At 36.8% G+C, this 12,313-nt stretch overlaps 1 protein-coding gene across 2 annotated transcripts; it reads right to left on the bottom strand.

Annotated features, from left to right (window-relative positions):
• Window positions 1–1,362: 1,362 nt before the first annotated feature.
• Window positions 1,363–11,257, bottom strand: add3b (adducin 3 (gamma) b). 2 transcript variants are annotated; one of them, XM_065297369.2, is made up of 15 exons: window positions 11,074–11,257; window positions 9,835–10,085; window positions 6,973–7,108; window positions 6,649–6,800; window positions 6,278–6,358; window positions 6,038–6,187; window positions 5,809–5,952; window positions 5,363–5,461; window positions 5,108–5,278; window positions 4,658–4,918; window positions 2,823–2,939; window positions 2,631–2,720; window positions 2,422–2,539; window positions 2,039–2,134; window positions 1,363–1,777 (listed from the first exon to the last, which is right to left on the bottom strand). In XM_065297369.2, the coding sequence occupies exons 2-15, from the start codon at window positions 10,030–10,032 to the stop codon at window positions 1,464–1,466; spliced, it is 2,127 nt and encodes a 708-aa protein (XP_065153441.1). In that variant the 5' UTR covers window positions 10,033–10,085; window positions 11,074–11,257; the 3' UTR covers window positions 1,363–1,463. The 2 variants fall into 2 exon arrangements, with proteins under 2 accessions (XP_065153441.1, XP_065153442.1); XM_065297370.2 differs by having other exon boundaries at window positions 9,835–10,080.
• Window positions 11,258–12,313: the final 1,056 nt, after the last annotated feature.

Below are 12,313 nucleotides of genomic sequence, written 5' to 3'. Positions count from 1 at the left end.
ATGAGAGAGAGCTACAGTTGTCAATCTTCATTTTTATTTAAAAAGTAAATCATATGTCACAACTCATCCACACGTGACTGACACGGCAAATTACAAAAGCAGTATTTAAAAAAACAAAAAAACAACAACAATAATACATCACTGTAAACAATTACAATGCGTTTAAAGATTTATGATAAAAACAGTGTATTTAACAGAGTAACAGCAACTGTCATACTTTTTAGTCATAGCCTAAGTATAAACACATTTCCATCCACACATACTATGCGAAGCAAAACAGCTTTATATCACACTAAATGTCCATCTTTCAATTATAAATACCAATTTGATAGTAGCCTACTTCAATTAAATTAAATATTCCTGAAATGTAGGAACATAGTTTGTAATAAATCAATGTATCATCTTATCACTTTCACCTGACCATTTCAATACACAATGTATTTATATATGACATACAAATCATCAAAATGATGCTTCTCAAGTTCAGCATGTAGGACCTCCAGGTTTTATTTAAAATCCGCAACTAGAATGTACTACTGACAATATTGTGTTTGTGTGAACATACAGTATATAGTTCATAAAAGTGTAGAATGTCACGATTAAGACAATTTGTAGTTATTAATAAAGCTGTAACAAAAAAGTGTGTTGAAATAAAATATTCATAGTAAAACACCTACACATTCAAGTCATTGCCTCAATGCAACTGCCCACAAATACATTCATCGCAATTAAAGGGACACTCCACTTTTTTTCCCAGCTCCTCTACAGTTAAACATTTGATTTGTACCATTTTGGAATCCATTCAGCCGATCTCCGGGGCTGGCGCTACCACTTTTAGCATAGCTTAGCATAGTCTATTAAATCTGATTAGACCATTAGCATCGCGCTCAAAAACGAACAAAAAGTATCACTATTTTTCTTATTTAAAACTTGACTCTTCTGTAGTTACATTGTGTATTAAGACTGACAGAAAATTAAAAGTTATGGCTAGGAACTACATTCTGGCGTAATAATCAAGGACTTTGCTGCCGTACCATGGCTTCTGCAGGCGCAATGATTTTACGCAGCCCACGAAAATAGTCCCCTTGGTAATTTTCAATAGCAGGGGACTTTTTTCAGGCACTGCGTAATATCATATACACAATTTAACTACAGAAAAGTCAAGTTTTAAATAGGAAAAAATATCGAAACTGTGGTAATTTTTTTGCGCGATGCTAATGGTCTAATCAGATTCAATGGATTATGCTAAGCTATGCTAAAAGTGCATAGAGCCAGACCCGGAGATCAGCTGAATGGATTCCAAAACGGTAAAAATCAAATGTTAATTCCAGGGGAGCTGGAAAATGAGCATATTTTTAAAAAAAAGTGGAGTGTCCCTTTAACACAGGACCCTATACTTAAACTATATTACCAACAATCATCTTACAAATTATTTATTTTACAATCATTTTACATATTACAGATTATTCAATTTTGACTGGGTCCTTACACTCTTTTTCTTCATCTATTTCCTCTTTTTCCTTTTCTTGTTCCTTTTTGTTTTTTCCTTTCTCTTTCTTTTTAGACATCCTCAGGAAGGAAGGAGTACGGAATTTCTTTTTCTTCTTTTTAGGAGATTTCTGACTTTCAGAGGAGCTGGTGATTGAAATGTCATTGGCGACGGTGGTTGTTATGGAGACCTGCATCTCTTTAGTGATGCTGAGCTCCGTGACCTGTAGAGTGAGGTCATCATCCTGCGTAAGGTCGTCGCTGCTTTGTAAAAGAGCTGAGAGACAGTCTGAGAAAAGAGAGATTTTTCGGTCATGATGTGGCAGTAATATACTCATTCAATCCCAGCCAACAGTTGTTATTCTTAAAAATGCTGGGTTATTTTCAACCCAGCTTTGGGTCAAAAAGGGACAAACCCAACCCTTGGGTTCAGTTAAATCAGAAAATGTTTGTATTTGGCCCAACAATGGGTTAAATAAAACAACCTAGCATTTTGGGTTACTCTTATTTTTGGAATATACACTTTATATGAAACAGAGAGATTCTTTACCTCCTCTTTCTGGGCTCATGAGGGGTGAGATTGACAGGGACACCGTGGAGCCATCATATGTTGTCATTTCTCCATCAGTCAACTCATCGTCGGCCTCTGATTGAGTTAATATATATAAAAAAACATGAGAATCAGATCGAAATGCATTATTTGTGTCCTAAAACCACTCTGATGCGTAACAACATGTTTTATAAGGAAACGTGCTAATGTACATTTCAGTCATGGAACTAAGCACAAATAAACAGCATATGGATAATAACGATACATGAATTATTCAAATGTTTAGGTATAGCATGTCCCACTCCAGGACATTGCTGTCACATTTCACATCAACGTCCTTTTGTTAGTGTACAGCATGTGTTTCGGTAAGAGTCTGTGTGTACCTGATTGGTTGCACTTATTTTCCACAGTTTGCGTGTAATCCTGAAGCTCGGCCTCTGATTGGTCAAAAGGGTTGGGTGGTAGGGAAGCTGTCTGCTCCTCATCCTCATAAATGAAAGCCTATGGAAAAAATGATAAGTATTGTGTCTCAGTAACGCATTTGTAGTTGTTTTAATTGCATGAAATTGGAGGCACTGGTTTAGTTACGCACTCGACCGGGTGGTTTGTCGATCACAATGTCTGCCAGCAGTTGAGACTTTGGTCCTGCCGTCTTTAAATCTACTCTGTTCTGCTCCCGAATCTAAACCACCGTAAACAAAGCAGTGCTTTAGTGTAGGGAACACAATCTGTGGGCACAATCTGCTCTGTTCACTTTCTCTCTTACACACACACAGACACACACCTTATTTCTCTTTTCCAGTACTTCACTGGGGTTGGTATTTAGTGGGACAAACTGGTTGGGGTCCTCAATCTTAATTGGGGTGTCCTTGCAGCTGCCCGAATCTTCCGACTTCATCCACTAAAGAGAAAAGAATGTGACTTTTAAATAAAAAGGAAATCTGTTGTCAGATGAAAGTGTTAAAAAAATGAAATAGCAGTTTTAAATTGCATTTATTTAGAATGAGTTCCATTACCTTTAAAACAATTTATATTTATTAAGATTGTTTTTTAGGGCTAAGCATCCACTGTAAAAAGTTAAAGTTGGATCTACTTAAAGGAACACTCCGCTTTATAAAAAATATGCTAATTTTCCAGCTCCCCTAGAATTAAACATTTGATTTTTACCGTTTTGGAATCCATTCAGCTGATCTCCGGGTCTGCTGGTACCATTTTTAGAATAGCTTAGCATAATCCATTGAATCTGATTAGACCATTAGCATCACACTCAAAAATAACCAATGAGTTTCGATATTTTTCCTTTTTAAAACTTGAATCTTTGTCGTGTACTTAGACTGACAGAAAATTAAAAGTCGCAATTTTCTAGGTAGATATGGCTAGGAACTATACTCTCATTCTGGCGTAATAATCAAGGACTTTGCTGCTGTAACATGGCTGCAGGAGGCGCAATGATCAATGATATTACTCCGGAATGAGAGTATAGTTCTTAGCCATATCGGCCTAGAAAATCCCACCTTTTAATTTTCCGTCGATCTTAGTACACAATGTAACTACAAAAGAGTCACGTTTTAAATAGGAAAAATATTGAAACTCTTTGGTTATTTTTTTAGCGTGATGCTAATGGTCTAATCAGATTCAATGGATTATGCTAGGCTATGCTAAAAGTGGTACCGTCAGACCCGGATATCGGCTGAATGGATTCCAAAACGGTAAAAATCTAATGTTTAACTCTAGGAGTTCTGTAAAATGAGCACATTTTCAAAAAAAGTGGAGTGTCCCTTTTAAAAAAAATACTTTAATCGGTACACTGTAAAACAATAGAGCATGACGTTAAAACAACTTGTCAATTGAAAAGTCAATTCAACCTTACTATTTAAGTTTTGATAACTTGACATAACTTATAAAAACAAGTTGAAATTGTTTAACTTATATATTTATGTTACTTTAACTTAACAAATTATGTTGATTTGATAAATTTAAAAAAGTTTTGTCAACTTAAATTTTTAATTTAAAGTAAGAAATGTGATTTTTTTTAATTACTTCAATTTGTAACACCTAAAAAAATTACAACTTAAAATTTTCACCTAAAATGAGTTTCAAATTTATATTTAAATTTTTTTAGGTTTTACTAATTTTTACAGTGTATGTCTAACATAAATATTCACAATTTCCATCACTTCACTTTTTAAAAAAAAAATATGATAAGTATTGTGTCTCAGTTTTGTTTATTTCCATGACTTTAAAATCTGAAAATATCTTTACATTTTTTGACTTTTTTTAGCTTTTCCATGACCATGGAATGGTATTCCTGATTAAAGTATAAATAAATGCATTGCTTCCTTAATTGTCAGAGAGGATATAAACATAATTTTATATATTTTTCTGCTAAACTGATTTGATCTGTGATCAACCACATGCAACTCTGTTTGATCTGTGACAGTTAAATCCCCCAAGTTATTAAGATGTCAGCTTCCAAAGATGAGATTTTCTTACTATGATGTTCCACGATAGCAGTTGCTAAATTTTATTTATAGATAATACAAATCCATAGCTGTATAAAGTCTTGCATCTTGTGTAGGGACATTGTTTTATAAAACATGCATGTTTGTGTCAGTATACCATGGTTTTAGTACGTGGACTACAGGTGCCATTGGTCGACTCCTCGGGTACATTGACCTTTAGGTAGCTGTTAGGTGAATTTAACCATCGTATCCTCTCTCTGTCCCGCTTGTGTGCCTGCAAGTGCAAAGGACTCTGCGGGAAGCCGTCCGTTTCCTCCAGTCCCACCCCAGAGACGGTTGCTGGGATCTCGACGTCATTATGGTGTCTAGGTTTCTCTTTGACTATGGGATGGCGGTAGGTGTAACCAGTCCTGTAGCCCTGACAACACAGATGGATGCATGTTAATAAACATGTGTGCATAAATGTGTGCGGTGTTAGCATCTTTTATTAAGTATATTTTATTTTACATTGTGAAATGCCTTTACTTACCTACATGCTACAAGTATCTAAAAACAATGCTATACAATTGGCTGTTTATATCCCAAAAATAAGGTAAAATGCACTCACTAAGTTATCCATCATTCTCATAAGAGACTCAAATTCTGCCTCTCCAACTCTCCATCTGATCTGTCCATCTGACACTTTTCCACTGGGATTCACCGAAGGGGCTGCTTTGAGATTTGCTCTGTCTAACACGTGAAGGTTTTGAACACCACCTGCAGAAAGCAGAGCACTAACCTGCACAAAAACAAAAAGATACTGATGAAGTGGCACTGTATGCGTATAAAAGTTTTCGTTTTGATTGTATTTATGTGCATGTACCTGTATCTCACAGGCTTGGTGGCTGTGGTACAAATAATGAAAGGCTTCCTCTGTAGTTTCTCCAAATGCAAGTAAGCCTTGATTCCTCAGCACCAAAATCTAAAATGCCAAAATAACATCAGTTCCGCAAATCCACAATGAATACTACAATGAATGTTATTAATATTTCTAAAGCTTTTTTTACACTTTTAAAAATAAAATTCTGATAGGGTTCTTCACAGTAGTGCCATAAAAGAACCATTTTTGATTCTCCAAAGAGCATTTTTAGTCAATAGCTTTACTTTTAAAAGTGTACAGTCCTTTAAAAGAAATTACGTCACTCCGCCGCCATATTTGCAACGCCTCTAGGTCTTGTTAGAATAAGACACACAATGCTGCATCTTGTTATTATTCAATATCTTTCGTACAGTGCATGGTTGTCATGTCAACAAGTATTAGACTCTCACCTTGGCAGTGGGACCCAAAGCTTTCTGTAGTTCCATCTTCTCCTGTTCATCATCCAAATCACCATAGTAGCTAAAATAAGATACCTCCCCCAACAGCAAAGCTTCATGGGAAATGGGTAAGATGCCACATTTCATAGAGGAGACCTGCGGGACACTCAGAAAGTTACTGATTTGTTTGATTGTAAAAATAACATCCAATAGAGTCTGGTTTCCATATGTATGTACTCACTGCAGCTGTAGTTGGTGTGTATGTATGTATAACACATTTGGCATCCGGTCTAGCGCAATAGACTGCCGAATGGGGTTTGAATCCCAAAACATCCACAGGCAGTGCAGTTCCTCCCTGATCAACCACCTCACCAATCAGATTCACCTTCACCTAGGAACAAGATGACATTCACTTTATATTGATGTGTACACTGTAAAGCCCGAAGTATAGTCTTTTTATACAGTACAAATGTGTTTTTACCAGACTGGCAGCAGTGGCTTCTGCGAATGAGAGTCCTTTAGGAAGAATGAGAATATGATCTTGCTCTTTGCTCACACGCAGCTATGGAAAAAATACAGATAGATCTGTTATCAGCAACATTTATGCTTTTGTATTTGCATGTGTCATCTGGGTTTACTAAAGCCTCAGGATTTACATTCATGCATTTGCATCCAAAGCAACTTACATTGCATTACAAGGTAAACATTTTATTAGTAGCCTATATTTGTGATAGTCCTTTGTGTCGCCAACACAATGCTCTATCAATTGAGCTACAGAAACATCAGTGAAGAGAATAAAGGTGAATGAATGAGCTGAAGAATATCTATAAATATCAAAAATTAGGTCCTTACCGTTACATATGTATTTGGGAAGTGGGTGTGTCCATACAGGTCCAGTAGGCGGTACAAACAAGCCAGTTTACAGCGTCCCTGCCTCTCGGCTTTAGAACAATGCATCCACTCCGCACCACACAGATCATTCACTGGACTTACTGACCCCACGCCTGGAAACAAACATGCCGTGTGACATTGTAAATAAATATTGCTTCAATGTTTTCCACAAGTATCGCATAATGATTTAGAGTCGCATGCCTGCCATCTGTTTACTAGGGCCACAGCAAATAATCTTCAGTGGGGCTATAAAACACAGGTCAATAAAAGTGTGTGTGCACTTACTGCTGGGGCTTTGCACTCCGGTGTTGCTAAGCGTGTTGCTGATGAGGATGTGCGCAATGTGACCTAATAGACCACCAGAGTTACTGCTCTTAGAGTATTGCTCTTTTACCATACACTCCAGCTCGTCCTTAAAATCCTGTAATAAACATTAACACATGGGAGTCATGCTTTTACAACAATAATGTACTTAAATACAGAAACAAAAAGTATTTGGACACTTATAGCAAATTTGGAATATATGTCAAACGTACACTGTAAAACAAACGGTGCTAAATAGCACTAAAAATGTTTCTTGGCTCGTAATCATAGAGGAACCATTTTTAGTGCTATATAGCACCTATGAAGCACCAATGAGGAACCATACGGGGGTCACATAGCACCACTTTAGCACCACATATGGTAAACTGGTGCTACACAGGTACTTCATTGGTGCCTCTATGATTACAAGCCAAGAACCACTTTTAGTGGTATTTACCTATTTAGCACCGTTTGTTTTTAGAGTGTATGATCAAACATAGAGGATATAACACGACTGAGCACTCAAATTACTATGAATAGGGGACAATGCAATGCTCAATATGGCTTCTCTGGCGACGAAGTCCCGCCTTACAGTTTAACGAACCAATCATCAATCGATAAAGACTGACGATTTTCTGGGGAGTTATGTATAGTCACGTGAGGTGCTTTTCAATCTGCCTTTTCACTTTAGAGCCCCTAAATCTCAATTGAAAACTCATCTATTTTCTCTATCTGAATTGTAGCTTAGGAGATAATTTTAACCTTTGTTATTATTATTTCTTTAAATTTTTATGTCAATTATTTCTTTTCTGATAGTGTTTTATAATTGTTTTTATGCTGTACAGCACTTTGGTTCTGTGATGTGACATGTAGACAAATTTTTTTTGTTGGGTCTGTAATGCCTTAGAAGCTTCCTAAAAACCTCTCTCAGATAGCTCTATTAGGGTGGGGGATTTTAAACAAGTGGTTTTGCACCTATTTGGCTCCCCCTACTGGCTTAACTTGCAATCTCATTACTGATTGGCTGACTTTGCTGCCACTCAAAAAATGTAGCCAATTATTTTAAAGTGGAGGGGCAGTGAGATGCCTGTGATGTCATAAGCATCAGTTTTTCAGATTGGGTCATTTTCTGGCTGACATTTCTAAAAGAGGAATTTCTATGAGACTGAGTTGTTTAGCATGTCTAGCAATTTTTGTATGTTCGTGAATGCGGGTAGACTACCATTATTCAACAAAGACAAGGTAAAAATGTATTTTTCATTCTCTGTCCCCTTTAAAGGGGAGGTGCATGATTTTTGAAAACACTTTAAAAAAGGGAGTCGGACCGAGTACCAAAACACACTTGTAGCCAATCAGCAGTAAGGGGCATGTCTACTAACCGACATCGTTGCCTGGGTTGCGTATGTGTGGGGCGGGTCTATCAAAATAAGGTCCAGATTCTATTGGGGTAGAGGCGTGTTTGTTTGGGTGATTTCAAATGTCAACATTGGCTTTTTAGAGATCGTGCACCCCGCCTTTAATAAATAAACGTTATGGTATGGTTGTTTTATTGTGATTTGAGCACACGATTTTTAAGAGATATTTGTAGATGCCTGGAAGAATTGCAAACATGCCAGCAAGTGGGGAGGCTTCCTTAAAAGAACTTTGGTATGACCCACACTTGCTTAACCAACAGATACACTGATTGACTAAATTACATCCCAGGTGAAAAAGTAGTACACTTCCATAGTGTACTTAAAGTGCTTTATTTTCGCACTCTAATTTTGTACTTAATATACTAAAAATGTATCTTTAGTACTTCTTAAGATCATCTAAGTGTACTTCACTGTGCTATTTTGAGACACCATAAATATGAACTAAAATGTGCTAAAAATGTATTTTAAAAACGTATTTACATACCACTTGTAGTAAACTTGAACCCATCTTTGTATGAAAGTTGAGTTCAAGTTTAATACAAGTGTTAACTAAATACATTTTTTAATACAGAGATAGTATGTTAAAAGTGCATTTTAGTTCATATTCATGGTGTCTCAAAATAGCACAGTGAAGTACACTTAGATAATCTAAAGAACATCTTAAGAAGTACTAAAGGTGAATTTTTAGTATTTTAAGTACAAAATTTGTGTGCAAAAAATAAAGCACTTTTGTATTTGAATGCTGCAGCCTGCATATATTTAATAAAAATGGGTTTAATATCATTTTTTTTGCATATGACTCTTGGATCTGAGATTGCGTTAAAAATGCAATAATGGTTTTTAAGTGCTTTTAAGTACATCTTAAATGACATTCCTGATTTGCTAGTATATTAGTTACATTATTGAAAAAATACTGAAAATGTATCAGGCTTTAAGGCAAACTTTATGAAAATGTATTCATATATGTATTACAAACTGTAATATAATTTACAGTTGGAAATTTCGAAAGCTTCAGGGCTGCACACTGTAAAGGTTATGCTCTGTGTATTTATTCAAAACAGGACATTGATTACATTACAGAAAGTTTGCATATTATCTAAGGTGATCTGGCCATAAATAGGTGAAAACAGGGTGCAAAACAAATCAGACTAAATTTAGAAGTTGTGAAATCCCCTTAAAAGTATCCTATTTTTGCAGCATGACACAAAAACACATTGTTGGGGTTCTTTAATTCATTCCCAGTGTTTCTGATGATCTATGCATGGTTACCAAGGGCAACTGATTCCACTTGTTGGTTGTTATGCAATCAAATATAAGCGTGGGCTCCGCTTTCAAAAATCCAGAGAAAGAGAGAGAGAAAGAGAGAGAGAAAAAGAGAAAGAGAGAGAATGTGAATTTAGTGTGTGTGTGTGTGGGAGTGATGTCTTACTGGACTTTGCAGAATCTGTGTAACTCTTTTTTTCTGCTCCATCATATTGAAGTCCTGCCTCAGGTCAGGTGACATGGCGTTGAGTCTGAGAGACTCTGGAGAATATAGTTCTTCTGTGCTATCACCATAGACTTTCTTCACATTTAGAGTGCATGGGGGGCGGACAGAAGGCCCCCCTTCTTCACAACCAACACTCATCGCAACACTCACACACACTCATACATTAACACAACACACAACCCTCTGCTTCACTGACAGAAAGAGAGAAAGTGAAAGGGTGGGATGAGTTTTTTCTGATACACGCTGTAATTGCTGTTTGAATGTAAAAAGGTCAGAGCACTTTGGATTACACTGTATTGTCTAAACACGCGCACACACAAATACAATAGCACACATATGTGTCTGCTCTTCAGCTGAAAACCCATCATGCATATCTGCGCGCACCCAACTGAGAACAATTGACACCTTAAACCCCCACCATTTAACGCAAATCGCCCCAACACCCCAAATCACACCGTTACGTAAATTGGTTCATAAATAAAAGAGGAAAAGTCTTCAATGAAAAAAACTCCTCAAACACTCAAATAGTTTGTTGCGCGTCTTGCGGCGCGGCCTTTGGCAGAGCGCTATATATGATTGGCTGTGACTCAAAAAATTCAGAGATGCCTGCCTTTAACAACCACAGGAGTACATCACCCGCTACAGCAGTTTTGGCCAGATTGGGGCATGCAACCTTTTGGGCGTCAAAATAGGCGCGCGCAACACTTTGGGCATCATACGTGTTTGCAACATTTTTGGCATCATAAGGGCATGCAACATTTTTAGCCATAACATGCGCATGCAACCCTTCGAACGTCATAAGGCGCATGCAATTTTTGGGGGGTATCATCAGCGCATGAAACATTTCGGGTATCGGTGTTCCATGCGCATTTTGGCCCTCAGAGGGAAATACGTCATTTCTGGCCATTATCAAGCCAGCTGGGCTCCAACTGCTCCACGCGCTATATATATAAAGAAAAGGTAGCCAGCTCACAAAATTTTGAGACACTGCCATTGTATAATTGCTGCGTTATGTAACTAAACATCAGATTCATTGTAACAACAAAACACACAAAACTAACCATTTTGGTAATATAGCCAAATAAAACTACAGATAAAACAATTAAACAATTTCTGTCGTAGTTCTACACCAATTAAAGTTTTAACAACAAAATAGAAATATAAACGCGTAATGCTTACCTTCTAGGTTCTCTTCAACTTTATTCTCAGAATGGCAATAGGAAACATTTTAACTCCACAATCACCTTCAGTCGAGTGAAAAACTACATTAAAAACAGCACTACTATTACTACTACGTTTTAGAAACGATGAGAGTTCAGGCCGTGAACGCGCAATGGATGCGCGTGCAAGTGTGAATGTGTGAGCAGTGTTTTGCGTGGGAACTTGGCGAGAGGATCACGTGACCAACCCTGTCCGCCCACTGCTGCTTGTGCCTTGGCAGGACCACCGCGACCTCCCTGAGCTTTATCTTTCAAACACATACAGATGTTACACATCAAGCACACATATACATGCTGAATCTGGGATGTTTATAACAACCTTATAGCTTATTTGGAGATTTGCTCTCACATGTCTCTAAATAATAAACACATACACAATTTACTGCAATGGTTGACATCACATACATACATAAATTATTAGGAATAGCCCAAACTCGCATTAATATAAGAACAGAATGAGAATAAGAAAAACTGATCTCTTCCCAAAGTTTTACTTTTTGAGAACACCGTTTATATAAGCCTGAGCCAACACATGCACACAGAGACACAAGCACAGCATCATGTCTGTGTCATGCTCTGAACTTGAACTTTTCCTCTGACATCACATAATTGGTTCTGTTCTTTTTATCTACCATTGTTCACAGGTGAAACTCCTAACCCCGTATATTGTTCTGTATTGTGTGGCTTTCCTCTTTATCTTTTTGTTAGTGGATAATAAGCATATAACTACCCAAGTACCTGAGGAAATAAAAGATTTCTTTGTTCTATAAATGAATTCTCAAACACTCATATTGGGCTAACAGACACAGAGATAACATTTTCATTGGTGTTTGTTCATTTCCATTTTTTGTTGTATTATAATTATTTTTTTTAGGGTTCTGAACATTTCTAAAAATAATGATTCTAAATAGATTTCGTCACAGCATTGATGTAATGTAATATTTTCTTATTTTTCTTAAAGAACCATTTTTTCTTTCATTTTTGGTCTGTATAAACGTTTTTGACTGTAAAGAAATGTTTGTGCAACAAAAAAGGTTCTCTCAATGTCAAAGGTTCTTTATGGAACCACACATCCTGACAAATAACTTTTTTGGAACCTTTTATAAGAGTGGAGCACCTAAAAATAGTCAAAAAGTGGTTCCTGCACTCTAGAAAATGCTATTTTCAACCCAGAGTTGGGTCAAGAATGGATGAACCCA

The sequence above is a fragment of the Paramisgurnus dabryanus genome, chromosome 17 (assembly GCF_030506205.2).
Source record: "Paramisgurnus dabryanus chromosome 17, PD_genome_1.1, whole genome shotgun sequence".
Taxonomy (NCBI): domain Eukaryota; kingdom Metazoa; phylum Chordata; class Actinopteri; order Cypriniformes; family Cobitidae; genus Paramisgurnus; species Paramisgurnus dabryanus.
Note: the sequence above shows the minus strand (reverse complement) of the source record. Positions and strands in the feature narration are given on the sequence as shown.